Genomic DNA, 18,431 nt, shown 5'->3' on the forward strand with positions numbered 1-18,431 from the left:
CTTTGCATGGCCAATTATTTTGTTCACAACGTGTGGCTGTCTGCTGTGTATCATGGGTGCGGGGTGTTGGAGTCGTGATTTGCACAGAAATGGCGATGGCTACGCCATCAGGCATTGACCACTGAAACGACATCAACAGAAGCAGTGGCCTTATTTCCGGGAAAGTGAAGTCGAAGTTCTGCCGGGATCGGGACCGAGCCGGCTCCGTGCGCCGCAGCTCGGCGTGGCTGTGCGTTGATGTCATTCAAGAAACGGCGATGCAATATCATGGGAAACTGTGAAGTCTCTAGAGATAGGTACCCGACGTTACTTTATAACTCAGCTAGCTGGCCAAACCCACTAAAACACACCGCTGACATAGTCGAGCACGGTAATCTTTTCGACCAGAGGTTCAATCTCCTTCTTGAAAGCCAGATGGGCGGGGTCCTGTTCCACGTAGTAATTTCTATCATCCGTGTTTTCGAATTGCACAACGAAAGCATGTGTCATGCCATTCTTGTCCGAGAGGTCAGCCCATGAGACATGACGAGGAGGCAAGAGTGGGACGTACCTGGAGGTTTTCTGGGGAGTTATCTCGACCTCCTGTAATACTCTTGATATACGCGTGTTGCGAATTGGGCCGAAGGCAGTTTTCCTTGAGAGACAAGATCTTGGCACAGGCCTGATATCATGTGAGAAGGGTGTTTATTGGCCGGTAAACGACGGGACTCACCACATCTACAGCTCCATCATGAAGATCGGGCTTAAACTTGAACAGGACAATGTGTGTCACCGTTGTGGTCGAGCCTGGGGGTGCGAGGTTGTGGTTCATGGTGGATGCGAAGCCGATGGGGTCGAAGAACAGAAACACGGAGAGAATGCAGAAGAGGGCGATGGTGATCCTCAACGCGTGAGGCCTGGCCCCGGAGATATTGACCATGTTGAACGGGTACAGAGTGGTTTGCGCAACGCTGCGGGCTTCCGGTGTGTCTTTCCCCAGAAGGTCATCGCGATTGAATCAGCATGTCTCAGTGGCCTGGCTGGGCTGAGCTGAGAAAGCAGCACGTGACACAAGAGCCCCGATAATACCCCTGAGCAGCGCCGCAGCCCAGACTACTTCCGTGTTAGTCCGTCCAATAATCCATTGAAAGCGTGTTGATTCTCGTGTTGTCCGACTCGTGAACCAACAGTCGTAATATCGTGAGATGGAGACGCGAAGGCACGTGAGGTTCTTGTGTCGGAGACTACGGTGACGTTCATTTTGCCTTGCAGCGACCGAGAGCCCCGCAATTTGTTTGGACGCCGTGGAGGGGCAGGGAGACGCCAGCAAGAGCACTCGGCGCTGGCTTGGCACAGTCCAGTGACCTGGATGAAGTCGATGATTGTCATTATTTTCTATCGACATTCTCATCCAAATTCACCGTGTTTAGGTAGGTATGTACTAAACCACGGCGACGCATCCTCGGGACTCAAAAAGTAACGCCAAGCCCCGAAAACGTCACCACGGCTGGCGGCTTCGATGGTGACGTGCACAAATGACCCGCAACATGCTCTGCAAGGTGGGGTGGCCCTTCGCCGATGCCTTCGCCGATGCCCACCCCGATCGATTGCTTGTTATCAGATCATCTGATAAAAAATCGCTCACGTTTGATGTCAAAACCAGAGACTGTTCAATTCACAACACCATCCGACTGCTCTCATAATGACGCTCACCATCGACACCAAGCTCAAGCTCAACAGTGGCTACGAGATCCCTCAACTGGGCTTCGGTGTCTACCAGACGTACGCTTCAAAACATGCTATTCTCTCAGTGTTGAGTGTGACATGCTGACGCTCACTATAGCCCCCCTTCAGATACAGCAAGATGCGTGTCCGAAGCTGTAAAGGCCGGCTACGCCCATGTGCGAGTCCCCCCTGTGGCATATGTGCAGTTACTGACCACCCCCAGATCGACTCTGCGGCATTGTACCGCAATGAAGGAGCTTGCGGCCAGGCCATTCGTTCCTTTTCCCGCCAGAAGATCTTCTTCACCACCAAGATCATGCCTTACACACTGGGCTATGAGAGTGTTCAGTCCCAGATTGACCGCATGCTCAACGAGACGGGGCTCGGGTATCTCGATCTCGTGCTCATCCACGCCCCCTACGGCGGCTCGGCTAAACGCAAAGAATCGTGGAAGGCTCTGGTGGAGGCTGTTGAGGCCGGCAAGGTCAGAAGCGTCGGTGTAAGCAACTACGGCGTTGCCCATCTCGACGAGCTGGAAAGGCACATTGCCGAGTTGGAGGAGGAGCGCGGCGGCAAGGGCAAGGGCGGCGTCATCAGCGTTGGCCAGTGGGAGATTCACCCCTGGTGCCCCAGAGACGACATTGTCGAGTGGTGCAAGAAAAGAAACATTGCTGTCGAGGCCTACTGCCCCTTGGTCCAGGGCAACCGATGGGGTGAGCCCATTGTCAAGAAGCTTGCCGAGAAGCATGGAAAGAGCGAAGCTCAGATCCTGATTCGTTGGAGCTTGCAGAAAGGCCTGGTTCCACTGCCCAAGAGCGTGAAGTCTGAAAGAATCGTGGCCAACGCTCAGGTCTACGACTTTGAGCTTACTGAGGAGGATATGAAGTCGTTAGACACTGGTGTGTACGAGCATGTGTCTTGGGATCCTACCACTGCTCCACTTAAGGATTAATTTCATCACGAGCGATAGTACCACCTTACCACGTCCGTTGTGGACCAAATGATAGAGACTGTCGCTAGCAGTAGGGCCTTGAAGATAGCTAGCATACCTCCAGAGGTAGTGAGTAGGGCTTGACTACCTACCTTGTATCTTAATAGGCCTTTAAAGATAGTCCATATGTTTTCGGAGATGGTGGAAAAGCCTTGAAATGATTATATGAGGTGTTTTTATTATGCTTTACGCACTTTCTTCTACGTTGTGGTCTCTATCATTCTATTCACTACGTCTTATCTCACTACATCATGCCTTCTCCGTCCACCCCCCCCTCTCCCTTGCACCCTCACCTTTCCCTTCCACTCTTCCCCGTCCCTTTCACCCTCTCCTCACCCCCACGCCCAGTTCAACGCCCAGTTAACGCCCTGCTCAACGCCCTGCTCAACGTCTAGTTGAAAATTGTATCATTTTAACAGGCCTACAACTTACACTCAACACTTTTTTCATTATCTTTTAAGGCCTATCGAGTATCCTTTAAGGCCTTTTAATTATCTCAAGGCCTATTTACTATCTTTTTAGGCCTATTGAATTTCTTTTAAAGCGTATTAACTATCTTTGAAGGCCTATTAACGATCTTTCAAGGCCTACTACTTATTTTTAAGGCCTATTAACTATATTTTAAGCTAAATGAACTATCTTTCAAGGCCTGCTGACTATCCTTCAAGACCTGTTGATTATGTTTAAAGCCTATCATCTAGGTAGGTACCAAGCATCACTGACGACATAGCGCGGTCTAGAATTTCAGGAACTTTGAACCGGGACAAAAACCACCAGTACGGCGAGGAATCTGTTGATGTCGTGTCAGCCTCTTCCTCTGTGGCTCCTACGAGGGGGTTCGTGGCCATGCATGATTCTGGTGCACTACCTCTTTGGTTCAGGGATTCAGGGGCTCAGGGTTCAGGTTGAAATAGGGGTCATCACTGGAGTGCAACGAAGAGTGTTAAGAGAGACAGGGAAGCTTACGCGGAGGTGGCCGTAAACACTTGAACTCTTGTCCCTTCGGTCATGCACATGACTGCTACGGCGAAGAGAACTGTGAAGCATGTGATCATGGTCAGTTTATGGTACAAGTTGGGGACGATAGAGAGGCAAAGAATGGCAACAATTGGAACCATGCAGGCCACCAAAGTTGCTCCGCGATAAGTCAGCTTGAGTAGCGTGTCGCCCGAGTATGCTCGAACGTTGTCCTTTCCGATGTTAGTAACCTGGTAGGCTGGCTGGATGACCACCAATCTGAATGTTGACTCACGGTTCTTGACCTCCTTTTCTGCGCTTCTTTATCTGCATCCTCCACATGGTTGGTAGATGTCTTTTCGCTTCCTTCCTGACCGGCCGTAGACTCCGAATCATCCGCTTCTCTCTTGTGGGGGTTCTTTACAGCTTCTCTGAAGGGAATGAGTTCCTCCGCGAGCCACCGTGTCAGGCCGTCGACATCCTTTCGCCAACGAGGTACCACAAGGTCTGCTCTGGTTGGCGGTTCCGTCTTGTTCCAGAAGCTGATGAGATTTATGAACTGTTGGCGAAGTGGGGGAGGCTCTGGCTTCTTTTGCTGATCCCCCCATATCTCGCTGCCAACTCCTTGAACAGTCATGTTCCCATGATCTTCGTCCTGGAGCCACTTCACTAGTTGTCGCATGTTGTGCGTACTGGGTTCAGGGAGCGTTGATATTTGGGAGTACTGCAAGAGCGCTTCGTCTATGACCATGTGAGCCCACGACCCGAAATATTTGACGAACTGAGGAGAATACAACAAGATTGAACATACCGTAGCCCTTCAAACATTCCCTCAATTCTCGAATCTTCAAAAACTGTTTACTGTTGGTGCCCGGTCCCCAGAAAATCTTCTCGGGTTCTTTGTGAAACTCAGACTCGCCATGAAGGTCGAGACCATTCGAATCCCTGTCCAGCTCTTCCAGATCCTTCAATTGTTCCCTCAACACTGATAATTCGACTTGATAATACAAAAGGTTTTTGATGTGAAGGTCATGGAACCGCGAAAAGGCCGCAAAATCTGGTGTCTTCGTCATCAATCTTGCGAGATCAAGCCAGCCTTCAGCGGGGATTGGTTCCTCAATGGCAATCGATGCGAGTGATGGAGTCGGTTGGTGTTCCGCTCCGTCTATGGCTTGTGCCGGGTTGATCAAGGGATCCACTGACGCCGCTGTTACAGTTGTCGGAGCGCTGCTTCCACGCGACCTGTCACTCCCGATGGGACTGGTTGGGCTTGAGGGCTCTGAGCCTAGAGTTGAGCCTGCAAAGTCTGAGCGTGCCATTTTGAAGCCTAAGCGTACGTATCTGGGTGATGATGATGGCTGTGCAGCAAATAATATTTGGAAAGCTCGAAGCGCAGCCTTTGCAACGGGTGATGGGAAGCCAGTCCAGAGACTGGGGATTGGAGTGGCAGTCTCATGGTTAAATGGATCTGGTTGACAGCCTGTGTAGCAGGAATTCCCACTGATGATGTGATCAAAACTGCACTTAATCTACTGTATTTCCTAACACGTCAAATCAAATGGCGGATGTGTTGTGCATTGCATCCTCGCATTGCAGCAGTTCCACGAAGTCTTATAGGCTGAGGGTTGACTGATGCAGGCAGTTGACCTTCAAGCTTCCTATTTGCCGCCATATATCAGGTCGTGTTCAGCAGCTATAATCTGCCGCCATGAGTGATATGGCCCTGGCCGAGAAGATGATACGTCTCATGAGCACACTCTGGTTGAAACGACAGTCGCTATCTCCTGAGATTTGGAACCCTTTTGGTTCACATGAGGCGGAGTCTGACGTGTTGATTCTAAAGAGACTCACATATAATGACAAGCTGGTTGTCGTTGGTGATGTGGCGCAATGGTGGTTAGCCCTGGTAGGCAGGAGTGGTCGACAAAGTAATAGAGATTGCACAAAGAATTTAAGCGTTTCAAAGATAATCGATATGCCTTCGACGATCTTTTTAGGGCCCTCTGACTATCTTGGGAGGCCTATTTCCTATCTTTTAGAGGTATATTGCGTATCTTGAGGGGCCTGTTGACTCTTTGGCAAGGCCTCATCTCTTTGTTTACAACGTGACGGAATACCCAGCGGACTCGTGTGAACATCATGTAACTAGCTAGGTACCTACGTTTCCTGCATGGTCTAATTAGCTACTAGCCCTCACCAGGTCACGTAAACTGAGGAGAACCATAAATGTGGTGCCACCAGGATCCTCGAATGCTACTTGTCTGATTACGAAGTGTGAGAGCAGAATCATGATCTGACTGAGGCACACGGCTCTCGGCAATGACTACCGGATAGTAATGGATGCCACACACCACAAGATAATTCCCGCAGCAAACTCTGCTAAGGGTGCGTGGCAGTGCACACACCTGTCAAATCAAGTTCCTGGTTGTGTGCGACACACCATGAGTAACATTGGAACCTAACATCTGAGCGCTGGTGTAGAACAGGCCCCAGATTGGAGAGTCCCAACAATCAGAAGACGTACCATGAGGCTCGGTAGTCACCTACCATGGGATTGAAGGCAGGCTCCATGCATTGTACAATCACAACTCAGAATTGCTGTATGTTGTGCATGCATAACTCTATGCATCCATAGATTCAGGGGTATTGTTTACAATTTGTTTTGTGAACACACAGTTTACGAAAGAATACACAAAGATAACTTTTGTTGTTCTATCCGGTGTTGCGAAAGGTCAAGCAATGAAAAACAGAGCCTCACGGGTCGAAGCTGACAACTAACAGGTTGAGGCGTCACAGCTGATTGCCCCCCTCAAGTCCAGGTGTGCCTCATTTCGACCAGGGGGTTACCACCAAGGGCCAATCCCTTGGCAATAAAAGGGCAGGCAATACTTTCTTGACGCAGTAGATGGCCGAAATTGGACAGTATTGTTTGGGAAGGCCTGACGCCTCACCAAAAATGAACAGGCCCTGAACACCATCTTCAGCTCTCCCGCGTCGGGGGCCATCCACAGACCACCATCCAACTCCAAACCGTGGAAGTACTTGATGAGGTGATGCGCACCGGTGAGGGCGAGCCCCTCTTCTCTTTACCTATTGTAACTGGCCTTCTCACGGTGAAGAGCCCCGAACAAGCCGGTGATGATCACGACACAGCAGACAACATCACCAGGCTCTGCGGCACAACAGCCTCTTTGACCTGAAAATTCTGGTTTCCGTCTGTACACCACGCTCGAAAGAGTACATGTGAAAGTACCCATTCTTATGGTCCGAGCCTTGTTGTGTGTCTATCTCAGCTCAAGGTAGGCAGATATAAGTTTCCACGCTGTTTGATCCCAGCTACACACAGGTCGACAGAAGCATTTGTCCATCTCAGCTTCAGAAAGACAGAAGGGTTTGTCTATCTCAGGATTATATAGACGGACTACCTCCTTCTACCCACGCCAGTTACACGCATAACACCAAACGATAAGATGTCCGGTACTGGAGGCGCTACTTTTGTCGATGGGCGCTGTAGGTTATTTTGTCTTTGAGTGAGTGTGACGGGGCACTTCAATAGACACTAACATTTCTATATAGCACCACAGGCCTGGAAGCTCGAAAAAGCCAGACTAGATAAAGCTCTCACCGATGCGCAACGAACGCTCGATGGTCGCAAGAGAAGCGACCCGGAAGGCAAAGATCCGAGAACTGCGAATGCCGTTGCTCTAGCGCAGTATGCCGTTGATGTGGCGAACATTCATGTGGCACAATACCACATACGTGTAGCGTTTGCCAGTGGAGATGTTGATGACAAGAAGAAGAAGTCTCTTCTGGAGCAGTTGGCTGAGTTGGAGACGGAACTTCAGGAGTTGGCCCAGGGAAAAGCGAAGAAGGCTGCAAATGGCCAGAACTGATGGTTTTCATACCTAAGTAAGGGACAGCTATGTGCAAGGACAAGGACAAGGACCTACACTCGTTTACAAGATCAGGATGTCCTTTGACGCAGGGTTTGTCGCAAGTGGAGGACAGATCTTTCTTTGAACCAACCCTCTTTGTATGTCGATTTCAGATATTTCTTCTGTGCATCAAAGTCAGTCTTTTCCGAGTATAATCCTTTCCCACTCGCACCCACATTCAGGTGGCTTGAGATACTTTCCAACGAGTAGGTAGGCAGTTCGGAAGGCAGGTTCCGTCAGCTAGTGATTGAAAGCATGAGGGAAGCGGGTTATCCCGCTGTTTACATCTCCATCGCAATTTATCCGATCATTTCGATGCAACACTTCCTCCCAAACCGGGTCTTCGTTCCCAAATTCCCGGGAATACCTGCCCCAGCTCCATTCCGTCCATTCTGAAAAGGCAAGTCGGACGACTGAACCGGGCCGGCTACGCCAAGGTCCCTGTGCGGGTGGGTATCATGAAAATGTCATAAAGTCTCACTTTTCCACCGTTGAAGCTTGGTGGAAAGCTTGACTCTTCTTGTCACCTTGGCATTGTTCAATCTCAACTTGGCTCTCAAGATGCGTGTTTTCTCTGCTGTTCTCCTACTGACGGCCGGTGCGGCGGCCCAACGCGGGCCATATGAGCAGTGTGGTGGTACCGGGCGACCAGACGAGAGCTGCAGTGCTGGCTGGCAGTGCACCACATACAAGTAAAGCCTCCTCAAGACTCCTATTCCCACATTGCGGTCGATGATTACTGACGCTTCCCAGCCCATATTATGCCCAGTGCGTTCCAGCAGCCACCTCCGCCCCGGCACCAACCTCGACACCGGCACCGTCTCCCACACCTGTCCCATCATCTTCCCAGCTTATTACCTCCTCTCGTGTAATCACCACTCTCACCACTGTCACTACACCCCCATCCATCACCACCTCTACCCAAGCCGGCTCAGGCTCCGGCCCGGTTGTCCCCACTCCAACTACGCTGCAATCAGGGTGGTACTGGATCCGCGCGGTCGCCACGCCCAACTACCGCTCTTATCTCCAGCCCCAGCCGACATCCACCCCCGTCCCCAGAGCAGCGGTCCTCGCCAACTCCAAGACGGCCGCCCAGTTCCAGCTCACCTCCGGCCAGCTAATCCAGAATAACTTTGGAAACTCCCCCAACCTCTACCTCAACGTCGAGAACCCCACCGACAAAACCCAAAGAAGACTCAGGACATGGTTTGACACCACACCAAACACCTATGGTACCTTTGGCTGGCAGGGCGACACCCTCACCTGGACCGTCAGTGACATCAACAGGCCCAACAGTGCTGCTTGGTTGGTCTGTGGTGATAGCAAGGAGGTCTTCATCAACACTGGGGCGTTCCTGTGGGATACACCTGCGGGATGTTTCGATCATACTGTAAGTTTGGCTTTTCCCTTCATATGACAAGTGAGCTAACAGCTGGGGGTGATAGATCCACTCGTACAATGGCGCCCAGGCCGATGTTTGACATGGAGAAGAGTTCGAAAAGTGATGTTTCAATGGGTTGATGGTTGCATAGTGATAGAGGAATCGAGATTAGAAAACAATCGAGACGTTATGGCCACATGGACTCATACATGTACAACCAATCATCCCAATACTGTTCAAACCGCCCAGTCAGCCAGCTTCTTCCGTCTCCATCTCCACCAATCTTCCACGGTCTTGTGTGTAGGCCCTCAGTCTTGAGGTGACGCTTCAGAGCCACGTTCATGCTGAACGAACTTGGGCTGATGCCAAAGAAATAGTCACTCTCGACCAACACAACAAAGTCGATCAGGGCTTGTTGGTCCCAGGTCAGAGCCTCCAACATCAGCAGGTCCTCCCTCGAGTACTTGGCAAGCAGGTCATGTTTGGTGATGACACCCATGCCCAACCTCCTTTCAGCCTCTTCAACCAGCCTCGCTGCATCTGTCTTATTTCCTGTCGCCAAATAAGCAGCTTTGATCCCCGTTGCCTCAGATGCCGTCAGATACGCCCTTGTCTGGTTCCCAAAATCCGGCCACCGACTCAGCGCATCGCTCTCAGTTCTCAAATGTAACCCCACATACCGTCCGCTTCCCCCATATCTCTTTGCGAACTCTCCCATGTACCCCTTTGCTCTGAACCCCAAAGCCAGAATATCCTCCCTGAACCTCAACAGCCCTCCAAAACTGGCAGTGAATTCTGGCCCATCCTTCCAAGTAGGCCACTCAAACTGCACTCCCCAAGGGAACCTAACCGGCCGGGGGTTCATCTCGTTCAACTCAGGCCATCCAAACTCTTTCTCCGTCCTGTCCAGGTAACCGGCAAATGCCTTGTTGAATACCCCGACGTGCTTGTTGAGGTCCCGCTTATCACAGCCTCCCCTCTTCCCCAGATCATGTGGCCTGACCTTTTCGGCTTTCACGGGGAGTTGTACGTTGGGAATGCTCTCATAATTATCGTAGACCGTGATCCGAGGGCAAGCCCTTTCCAGATTGGTTCGGAAGTGGTCCTCGTCAAAGAAGTAGGTGAACGGCTGGTAGTCCAGCATCAATTCTGCTAGATTCTTCTCGCTGCGAGTGCGGATGCGGGGCAGGACGATGCCGGTGGCGCCGGCTTCGATACCATAGCGGATGCAGGTGAGGATGTAATTCCGGATGTTACCAATTCCTCCCGAATTGTTGTCGCATATAAACACCAGGCCGGGCCTCCAGATGGTCTGCTCCCGGCAGACACGCTCGAGAGGCCAGCGAACGAAGGGTGAGTCGGGGAGAGACAGGTCGACCGCGTTTGGTTGGGGCTGCTGGTAAGGTGAGAGTGAGAGCCTGTAAGTGCTTTCGTACAAGCATATTTTGGGGAGGCGGCAAGACCAGATGGTGACCAAGGATATGAGGCAGACAAGAAACAGAACGCCCCGAGGCCGGGAGACCAGAGAGGGAGACATGGCTGGGCTGATGAAGCCCATTTTTTTCTTCATCTCATGAACAAAACATCCTGAGGCTCAGAGAATGGAGAAATGGAGACGTGTTGATGTGCGGATAAATGGGCTTGGGGTCGAATGCCATGGCGGACAGTGACCCGCTTTTGCCCACGGAGGCACAACTCCGAGCCCATCACCCGGCATCGAAGAGAGGGATGCTTCGATCGTAAAGCTTGTGGAGCTTGTGAAAGTGAAGAAGACAGTTACGAGCCTGTGTCTTGTATTGATTTACAAAACATGACTTCATGTGAGCAGAACATTTGAGGCAGAGGTCATGAGAGTGAATGTGGGTGGCCGATAAGACTTGTTCCAGCCTGAGAATGAGACAGCGCTGAATATCGAGATTCTGTGAATAGTCAGCATTATAACTACAAATCGCTGCGATTTACAGCCCACAGGGAAAAGAAAGAGTAATAGACAATGTCCGCCAGACAGGAAATCGAGAGAGTTGACATCGTCGAGCTTCGCTACTTCGGTGTCCCTGAGTTGGGTCTTGGCATCAATCCCTGCTAGCGGGACTCAGGTGGGGTTGATGCGGGGTGATAAGATGCCCCACTAAAAAGTTGAAAATCCACAAATTTTTGGTGGGCGGCCTTCGATATTTTTGCGACCACGACGAACCCCGCCAGCCAGTCCCTCTCTCTAATTGTCGCATTGCCGCAAAGTAATTGAACACCCTGCTCGACTGAATATCGCTACCTAGTCAAGAAAAACCTTCGAAATGTCCAAGCGCACTGCCGACGAAGATAGCGCCGGCCCCCTCAAGGGCCGCAGCCGCCCCGATGCTATGGACATCGACGATGACAAGACCAACGAGATGGGCGAGTTCGAGGACGAGTTCGAGGATGAGTTTGAGAGCGAGGACGAGATCATCGAGGCTGGTGTCGACGGCAGACCAGATGCCGAACGAGAGGCTGAGGAGGGCGCTATGGAGCTCGACAACCCCCAGGGCACATTCATCGTCGGCAGAACAAAACTCGAGCCTGGCCAGACCCTCTCTCCCGATCCCACCACATACCGCATGCTTCACAACCTGAGCACACCATGGCCATGCCTCTCCTTCGACATTATCCGCGACGGGCTCGGCGATAACCGCAGCGTCTACCCCATGACCATGTACACAGTAGCAGGCACCCAAGCCGAGAACACAAAGGCCTCGGACAACTCTCTCATGGTGATGAAGCTGAGCGCCCTGAGCAAGATGCAAGGCGGTGACGACGAGGATTCCAGCGACGACGAGGACGACGATGAGGATTCCGACCCTCTCCTCGAGCACAAGAGTATCCCTCTCAACAGCACCACCAACAGGATACGAGCTCACCAGACCCCTGCCACTGGTGCCTCGCAGACCCCGACCACCCTCACCGCGACCATGACAGAGTCCACCAATGTTTACATTCACGACATTACCCCCCACCTCGCCTCTTTTGATACCCCGGGTACCATTATCACCCCCCAACAAAACAAGCCCGTCTGCACCATCCGCGCCCACAAGTCCGAGGGTTATGCTGTCGACTGGTCGACCCTTCACCCACAGGGAAAGCTCCTGACTGGTGACAACGACGGTCTCATCTATGTCACCACCCGCACCGACGGCGGCGGCTTTGTGACCGACAACCGCCCCTTCACCGGCCACACCTCCTCGGTAGAAGAGCTCCAATGGTCGCCCTCGGAAGCCTCCGTTTTCGCTTCTGCCTCGTCTGATGGCACCATTCGCGTCTGGGATGTCCGCAGCAAGGCCCGCAAGCCAGCGCTCAGCATGCAAGTCAGCAATGTCGACGTAAACGTCATGTCCTGGTCGAGACAAACCACCCATCTCTTGGCTTCCGGTGACGATGCCGGTGTGTGGGGTGTCTGGGATCTCAGACAATGGAAGTCGGATGGAAAGCCCACACCCATCGCCAGCTTCGACTACCACAAGGAGCAGATTACCAGTGTCGAATGGCATCCCACTGATGACAGTATCGTTGCCGTCTCTGCTGGTGATAACACCGTCACCATTTGGGACTTGGCCGTCGAGCTGGACGACGAGGAGAGCAAGGACACGGGTGGTGTTGCGGACGTGCCTCCCCAGCTTCTGTTTGTGCACTACCAGAACCTGGCCAAGGAGGTCCACTGGCACCCACAGATTCCCGGCGTGCTGGCTGCCACAGGCGAGGAGTTTAGCGTTTTCAGGACTATTAGCGTATAGAGGATCTGCTTGGGAAATAAAAGGCAACAAAGTTACCGCGCCACACACAGCAGACACCTGGACACACGACAGGAATGATTATTCAATGTGATGAAGAGCCCCATTTGGCCCCAGCTCCTTACAATACTCACAGACAGACACACCAAACAAATTAAGCTAGTAGTTGTACACTGGTCCCGGCGGAGCGAAACCGGTCAGCTTTTCCCCGTTCAAAGGCTGGAACTTCTTCTCCTTGTACCACGTGTGCGCATTCTCAGCCAGACTCTTGACCTCGTTCATGTCAAACTGCGGCGCCGGCAGGAGCTGGAACACACCCTCCGAATAATCGGGCGAGATGTTGTACAGCTGGGCGAGATATTTTTTCTGTTCCAGGTGTCAGCTACAAACTATTTCGCCCTCACTGATTCGAAGCATACCTGAATCTCTGGGTACTTGACAAGGCCCAAGTACTTGGCCGTATTCTGAATCGTGTTCTCCCGCTGCTGGGGCGTCATTACCCTCGCCCAAAGTTGTGTCGCCTGCGCATAGTCATTCTTCTTTCCCTCATGCCAGTAATGGCTCTTCCGGCTCATGATGTTGTCGCTGACAGCATACGGCGCCTCGGCCGCGTCGGGCCTGAACTTGTGAGCAAAGCTGTTGGGCGCATACTGCTTGTTACCGGCATGGTTGGCATCCGACCTCATGGGGCCGTCAAAGTTAAGCGAAGCGTAGCTCTTGGCCATGAAGGGGCAATTGACGGGGATCTGGTGGAGGTTGACACCGATGCGGTGATATTGGGCGTCTCTGTAGAAGAACATGCGGAACTGGAGAAGCGGGTCGGGCGAATCCTCAATGCCGGGAACCATGCTGCCGGGGGAGAAGGCGGCCTGCTCGACGTCGCGGGTGAAGTTCTCGGGATTCTTGTTGAGGACGAGGCGGCCAAACTCCTTGAGCGGGAACTGGTCTCTGGGCCAGACCTTGGTCACGTCAAAGGGGTCAAAGCCGAGAAGGTCGGGGTCGGCCTGCTCGGGCTGCATCACCTGGACGTAGGCAGTCCACTCAATCTCCTCGCCGGCCTCAATGGTGTCCCAGAGGTCACGCTTGGAATAATCTGGATCACGGCCGCACATAGCCACAGCCTCGGAATCGGTAAACTGCTTCTGGCCGTGCTTGGCGAGGAAGGTGTACTTGATGTACACAAAATTACCCTCCTTGTTGACCCACTTGAACGTGTGGCAGCCGTAGCCATGGTTGTATCGCCAGCCAACAGGAGTGCCGTGGTCTGAGAAGAACATGAGGCCGGCATGATTGGCCTCGGGTGTGTTGGCCAACAGATCAAAGAGAGCATCATAGTCGAGGAGGAAGTTGCGGGGGTTGCGGGACTGAGAGCGGATGACATCGGGGCCTTGAATGGGATCGCGGCAGAAGAAAACGGGGAAATTGAGGCCCACGATGTCGTAGTTGCCTTCGGTGGTGTAGAACTTGATGGCAAAGCCACGGGGGTTGCGGCCTTCGTCGGGAAACTCACGGCCAAAGGTGACGGTCGAGAAACGGGTGAAGACGGGGGTCTTTTCACCCACGCTGGAGAGGAAGTCGGCTTTCTGGGGTAAGGTCAGCACCTCTTCTGCTCGCAAAGCTTCAACCTGAGAGATACTTACGGTGAGGTCAGTCACATCCTTGGTACACTCAAAGTAGCCAAAGGCACCAGAGCCGCATGGGTGAACCATACGCTCGAGGGGCTTGGACCGGTTAAAGTGCTGCTGCTTCTGGAAGAGAAACACATCGCTGGCTACGGGAATACCACCGATGGTCTTGCTGTGGGCGGGGTCCGGGAATGGGATGGCTTCATTGTTGGTGAAGTAAAGGGCATCGTCTTCTCTCTTTCCGCCAGCTGAGGCACCGGACACCTTTGCGATGATGTCGGCGGGGCCCTCGTTGGCGCTCTGCATATGGGTCATGCGAGGATTGCGGCGCTCACCCACCAACTCGGCGGCAATGCCAGCAGCAGTCGCCTTGAGAGGGTGCTGGCGCGGGTCCATCTGGTTGGAGTTGAGGCCCGACATGGCGATTCTTGGCTGTGATGGTCTTCAGATTCGAAACAATCCGTAGAGGTTCTCGGGATGAAGTAACAGGAGAGCTGGGATAGGCAGCGGTCCTCGACCCAGATGCCCCTTCACCCCTTTATATCACGGGCACCACCATCTTGGCATCTTCATCACGACCATAAACCCCACATGTCGATCAAAGACAATGATGCCTGTACAACAGACACTTCCCCGCATGACGAAGTCGAGTCAATGAATCATCATATTAGAGAAGGGTAGGAGGAAGCTTGCGCACAGGCTTGGCAAGCCAAAGCTCTCCAGGAACAAAGGCTCCGGCTTGACACAGGTGGTTGAATGAGGCCAGGAGCTATTGATGTTTGCGAATCTCGATGCCATTGTCCAATAGGCAAGGGGCTGTTTTGTTGCTTCGGGAGGCTGTCTGTAATGATGACATCATCGATTGAACCTGTCGTTTTTTGACTGAAATAACCAACCAACCACAGTCCTCGGCGGTCAATGCGAGGTGATTTGTGCTTCAGATTCTTAGCACGGTCGCAAAGGGTTCATTGTCTAACAGGTTGATTTTGTGATGTTGAAGCTCGGTCTGAATGGCGCTGCTTTGCGGGGACATGAGTTGAATCGAGTGGAGGATCAGCTGACTTATCGGTTGTGCTTATCAACCCAAGTCCGGTAGAAGTGTCTGGTATCTCAACTTGGGGAATCTTGGGACGATGGAAAAGTTGAGATGGCTATGTGTGAAGGTCCCAGCTCCTGGGATGGCTCTGTTCACTCTCACGTCTTCCTGACGTGAGTTCCTGTCCCACCTGGCACTACCAAATCTCTACAAATATTGACCTACGATCCTTGGCGCAAAAGTTGTTTTTCCCCTTTTTGATATTCTTAAGCCGATTGAACCCTTGCCCATTCCTCCACAATGCTTGCTAGTCGCTTCCTCACCAAAAGACTCATCCCACGGCCAGGGTATTCACCAGCTTCGGTCATCTCGGCCCGTGTCCGGCCCATTCAGACGCAGAACGCCCTGGGTGTTGCTTGTATGGCCACAATCACCCAGGCTATTACCGACGACCACCGCCATATCCAGGATTGCTACAACGAAGTGGTCAACTCGAGTGACCCGGACCACCAGCAGCGTTGGGGTAATCAGTTCACGTGGGAACTCGCTCGTCACTCGGTGGGAGAGGAGCTGATTCTGTACCCTGCTTTCGAGTGGCACATGGGCACCGTGGGAAGCCAGATTGCCGAGACGGACAGAAAGGATCATCACCAGGTTCAGCTCCATCTCCAGGCGATGGCAGAGCTGCTACTAACTCCATGAAGGTCAAGAAAATGCTCAAGGACTTTCAGAGCATGAGCTCTAGCGACCCCGATTATATACCAAGAATCAAGGAGCTTTGGTGCAAGCTCGAGGACCACATCAAGGACGAAGAAGGCTATGACCTGCCTGCTCTCGAAGAGAAACTGACACCTGAGCACTCCGAGTCCATGGCGAAAAGCTTTGGACGAACCAAGCACTTTGTTCCCAGCCGCAGTCACCCCTTGGCTGGAGAGCATCCCCCGTTTGAATCGGTCGTGGGTTTGCTCACAGCCCCGATGGACCGCCTTACCGACTTGTTCCGCAAATTTCCGGAGAAGGGGGAGGAGGCAAAGCCGAGCGGGCCAAGGATTGATATACCGCCAGGAAGCAATGTGATTCACGACTGAGGGCTAAGGCACCTTGAAAGGGTTGCTTGTTTCCTACGCCGTTTATGTCGACGTGGCTAGACTGGAACCGGGGGGTGAAAAGTGCTTGGAACTTGTACATGTCTCGACAGGAGAATACAGAAATTCTTCTCCCATTGAAGGAGTTGCTATCATGCCTCGCTTTTCCAAAAACGGTACCTTATGCATCATATCTATGGTCATCCCTAACATCCCCAAGGACTGTCGGGGCTTGTATGTCCAAGATAGAACCCGAATCGGCGTGCCTCCTTACGGTCTCGCTCGCCTACCTTGGTATGATGGCTCCAGCTCGTTGACCCTCCTTCGACATTTTATATACCCTAGGTAAGCATTTACGCCCCATGACCGATCCGTGATAACACCTGGCTGTAATGAGACAAGGCACCAATTAGCACATGTAAATAAACAATTGTAAGTCCCCTCATAAACAATAACTCCATAACGCGGTGCCTCCCTCTAGGGGTATCTCATCTAACTGTCGCAAAGCCATCCGCACTTCGCCATCTCCTCGCCGCATTTCATCCACATCATCCCGTCAGATTCCCGTGAGATTTGGAGAAACGCCCTCATAAATCTCTTGATGTTAGGTATCCAACCGTTCCCCTCTCCCCTCTCCCCTCCCCCCTCCCCCCTCCATCTTAATTCTGGAATAGCTTTGATGACCAGCCCCCTGTAATTGGAGGCGGCGTGGCCGCGGGCTTCAGACTCGAATCTAGAGGGAACAGATATGTTAGTTATCTCTATGTTGGACACGAAAGTAAAGACATAGTCAAACCACCAATTTTCCTGCCGGGGCTCGGCTTGAGGCGGCTTGGGTGATCCGTCGGTACCTTCTGTGAACAGTTGCCCACAAGCCAGTACTCGGCGGCCACCGGCCGCTTCAGTTTCCGCAGCTGTTGTGGGTTCCGCTGCGTTCGGGTCGTCAAGTTGTAGGCAGTGTGACGTCCCGGCCCCGGTCGTCTTGGTAGTAGTCTGAGCTTTTCGCGGTGCTTGATTGCTTGCTGCTGGATCTCCAGCACCCTGCTTCTGGGGAGTGATACCAGGACCGCTGATAGAGATCCCCTCCACATATAGGCCGATCTCCGGGTCGGGGTCCCCCTTGCCTGACCGACTTGGCTCGGCCTTCTTCTGCCCGCACTGTGGGTGAATGCTGATGGGCATTGTGACAGCTGGGCTCCTGGGCTGTTAGACTTGTCGTCAGTCAGCAACCAGTTGACAACTGCTTCGCATACAGAGATCAGACCTACCTTTGAAGCTCGAGATTGAATATAAATCGACGTCAACGATGGACGTGATATTGGTGGGAGTGAAGCGGATGTCTAGCGACTTTGGAGCGTGCCCGAAGACTCCAAACTTCTCAACTTATTGCTAATTGTGGGCTCAAGGTTTGCTGATCGTAGGCCAGGAAGGATTGGGGCAAGACTGAAAATAACTCTCGACGCTTGGGGTTCGAGTCGAAAGTAACTCAAATAATCAAATCAAGATGTGAGCTTGGTAAGTGCAACGAAACTCTAGAAGAGAGACCTCAGTTGCTGATGCTTGCGAGAGACAGTGAGAGGGAGAGACAGTGAGAGGGAGAGACAGTGAGAGGGAGAGACAGTGAGAGGGAGAGACAGTGAGAGGGAGAGAGTTCAGAGTGGTCTGTGGTGGTTTAAATAACTTAAAATTGGCAGACTCTTCTCGCTGACGATGCTCCTACTGTGGGGCACCCACTTGATCTGTTCACTCATTGTGAGTTTTCAGGCGAATAATAATAGCAGAGCAACCAGATGTGGGTTTAGAAGAGCGACTTGTTGGTCACAGGGGGGCGGCTGGAGAGAGATGGGTGGAAGTGAATAGTGCGTCGGTGCCAAATTTTGCTCTGGCAGAAGCAACTTATTAGAGGGCTTTGGGTGGTTGGGTTCTGTCAGCAAGTGAATTGGCAGGTGTAGGTGA

At 52.4% G+C, this 18,431-nt stretch overlaps 11 protein-coding genes across 11 annotated transcripts; 5 read left to right on the forward strand and 6 right to left on the reverse strand.

The window, feature by feature from the left end:
- Nucleotides 1-339: 339 nt before the first annotated feature.
- QC761_701120 (uncharacterized protein) lies at nucleotides 340-1,515 on the reverse strand (the record flags this gene model as incomplete). Its single annotated transcript, XM_062881703.1, has 3 exons — nucleotides 713-1,515; nucleotides 551-661; nucleotides 340-495 (listed from the first exon to the last, which is right to left on the reverse strand). Exons 1-3 carry the CDS (start codon nucleotides 917-919, stop codon nucleotides 340-342), a joined length of 474 nt encoding a protein of 157 aa, XP_062728841.1. The 5' UTR covers nucleotides 920-1,515.
- On the forward strand, nucleotides 1,037-2,887 carry QC761_701110 (uncharacterized protein). The gene is made up of 3 exons (XM_062881702.1): nucleotides 1,037-1,761; nucleotides 1,823-1,880; nucleotides 1,928-2,887. Exons 1-3 carry the CDS (start codon nucleotides 1,682-1,684, stop codon nucleotides 2,654-2,656), a joined length of 867 nt encoding a protein of 288 aa, XP_062728842.1. The 5' UTR covers nucleotides 1,037-1,681; the 3' UTR covers nucleotides 2,657-2,887.
- Nucleotides 2,888-3,217: 330 nt separating this feature from the next.
- QC761_0112720 (uncharacterized protein) lies at nucleotides 3,218-4,971 on the reverse strand (the record flags this gene model as incomplete). Its single annotated transcript, XM_062873238.1, has 4 exons — nucleotides 3,218-3,485; nucleotides 3,662-3,885; nucleotides 3,948-4,393; nucleotides 4,464-4,971. The coding sequence occupies 4 exons, from the start codon at nucleotides 4,969-4,971 to the stop codon at nucleotides 3,440-3,442; spliced, it is 1,224 nt and encodes a 407-aa protein (XP_062728843.1). The 3' UTR covers nucleotides 3,218-3,439.
- An 8-nt stretch (nucleotides 4,972-4,979) lies between these two features.
- QC761_0112730 (uncharacterized protein) lies at nucleotides 4,980-5,235 on the reverse strand (the record flags this gene model as incomplete). Its single annotated transcript, XM_062873239.1, has 2 exons — nucleotides 4,980-5,170; nucleotides 5,199-5,235. The coding sequence occupies 2 exons, from the start codon at nucleotides 5,233-5,235 to the stop codon at nucleotides 4,980-4,982; spliced, it is 228 nt and encodes a 75-aa protein (XP_062728844.1).
- Nucleotides 5,236-6,692: 1,457 nt separating this feature from the next.
- On the forward strand, nucleotides 6,693-7,668 carry QC761_0112740 (uncharacterized protein). Its single transcript, XM_062873240.1, has 2 exons — nucleotides 6,693-7,162; nucleotides 7,229-7,668. The coding sequence occupies exons 1-2, from the start codon at nucleotides 7,123-7,125 to the stop codon at nucleotides 7,543-7,545; spliced, it is 357 nt and encodes a 118-aa protein (XP_062728845.1). The 5' UTR covers nucleotides 6,693-7,122; the 3' UTR covers nucleotides 7,546-7,668.
- A 289-nt stretch (nucleotides 7,669-7,957) lies between these two features.
- Nucleotides 7,958-9,068, forward strand: QC761_701090 (uncharacterized protein; the record flags this gene model as incomplete). The annotated part of the gene is made up of 3 exons (XM_062881701.1): nucleotides 7,958-8,279; nucleotides 8,341-8,980; nucleotides 9,033-9,068. Exons 1-3 carry the CDS (start codon nucleotides 8,149-8,151, stop codon nucleotides 9,066-9,068), a joined length of 807 nt encoding a protein of 268 aa, XP_062728846.1. The 5' UTR covers nucleotides 7,958-8,148.
- Nucleotides 9,069-9,155: 87 nt separating this feature from the next.
- On the reverse strand, nucleotides 9,156-10,538 carry QC761_701080 (uncharacterized protein; the record flags this gene model as incomplete). Its single annotated transcript, XM_062881700.1, has 1 exon — nucleotides 9,156-10,538. One exon carries the CDS (start codon nucleotides 10,536-10,538, stop codon nucleotides 9,156-9,158), a length of 1,383 nt encoding a protein of 460 aa, XP_062728847.1.
- Nucleotides 10,539-10,674: 136 nt separating this feature from the next.
- Nucleotides 10,675-10,996, reverse strand: QC761_0112770 (uncharacterized protein; the record flags this gene model as incomplete). The annotated part of the gene is made up of 2 exons (XM_062873241.1): nucleotides 10,675-10,887; nucleotides 10,961-10,996. 2 exons carry the CDS (start codon nucleotides 10,994-10,996, stop codon nucleotides 10,675-10,677), a joined length of 249 nt encoding a protein of 82 aa, XP_062728848.1.
- A 266-nt stretch (nucleotides 10,997-11,262) lies between these two features.
- Nucleotides 11,263-12,732, forward strand: rrb1 (Ribosome assembly protein rrb1; the record flags this gene model as incomplete). Its single annotated transcript, XM_062881699.1, has 1 exon — nucleotides 11,263-12,732. The coding sequence occupies one exon, from the start codon at nucleotides 11,263-11,265 to the stop codon at nucleotides 12,730-12,732; it is 1,470 nt and encodes a 489-aa protein (XP_062728849.1).
- Nucleotides 12,733-12,888: 156 nt separating this feature from the next.
- On the reverse strand, nucleotides 12,889-15,358 carry QC761_701060 (uncharacterized protein; the record flags this gene model as incomplete). Its single annotated transcript, XM_062881698.1, has 3 exons — nucleotides 14,370-15,358; nucleotides 13,149-14,312; nucleotides 12,889-13,095 (listed from the first exon to the last, which is right to left on the reverse strand). The coding sequence occupies exons 1-3, from the start codon at nucleotides 14,772-14,774 to the stop codon at nucleotides 12,889-12,891; spliced, it is 1,776 nt and encodes a 591-aa protein (XP_062728850.1). The 5' UTR covers nucleotides 14,775-15,358.
- A 239-nt stretch (nucleotides 15,359-15,597) lies between these two features.
- QC761_701050 (uncharacterized protein) lies at nucleotides 15,598-17,079 on the forward strand. Its single transcript, XM_062881697.1, has 3 exons — nucleotides 15,598-15,999; nucleotides 16,101-16,463; nucleotides 16,499-17,079. Exons 1-3 carry the CDS (start codon nucleotides 15,691-15,693, stop codon nucleotides 16,790-16,792), a joined length of 966 nt encoding a protein of 321 aa, XP_062728851.1. The 5' UTR covers nucleotides 15,598-15,690; the 3' UTR covers nucleotides 16,793-17,079.
- The last annotated feature ends 1,352 nt before the right edge of the window (nucleotides 17,080-18,431 follow it).

Source organism: Podospora bellae-mahoneyi, chromosome 7 (genome assembly GCF_035222275.1).
Source record: "Podospora bellae-mahoneyi strain CBS 112042 chromosome 7, whole genome shotgun sequence".
In the NCBI taxonomy this organism is placed as follows: domain Eukaryota; kingdom Fungi; phylum Ascomycota; class Sordariomycetes; order Sordariales; family Podosporaceae; genus Podospora; species Podospora bellae-mahoneyi.

Excerpts from the sequence above, each read along its gene's own strand:
- QC761_701050 (XM_062881697.1), top strand. The coding sequence starts at position 15,691 with ATGCTTGCTAGTCGCTTCCTCACCAAAAGACTCATCCCACGGCCAGGG. Across the intron at positions 16,000-16,100 it reads TCGAGTGGCACATGGGCACC|AAAATGCTCAAGGACTTTCA; the intron begins GTGGGAAGCCAG and ends ATGAAGGTCAAG. Across the intron at positions 16,464-16,498 it reads ATATACCGCCAGGAAGCAAT|GGTTGCTTGTTTCCTACGCC; the intron begins GTGATTCACGAC and ends GCACCTTGAAAG.
- QC761_701110 (XM_062881702.1), top strand. The coding sequence starts at position 1,682 with ATGACGCTCACCATCGACACCAAGCTCAAGCTCAACAGTGGCTACGAG. Across the intron at positions 1,762-1,822 it reads GGCTTCGGTGTCTACCAGAC|CCCCCCTTCAGATACAGCAA; the intron begins GTACGCTTCAAA and ends CGCTCACTATAG. Across the intron at positions 1,881-1,927 it reads TAAAGGCCGGCTACGCCCAT|ATCGACTCTGCGGCATTGTA; the intron begins GTGCGAGTCCCC and ends GACCACCCCCAG.
- QC761_0112740 (XM_062873240.1), top strand. The coding sequence starts at position 7,123 with ATGTCCGGTACTGGAGGCGCTACTTTTGTCGATGGGCGCT. Across the intron at positions 7,163-7,228 it reads TACTTTTGTCGATGGGCGCT|CACCACAGGCCTGGAAGCTC; the intron begins GTAGGTTATTTT and ends ATTTCTATATAG.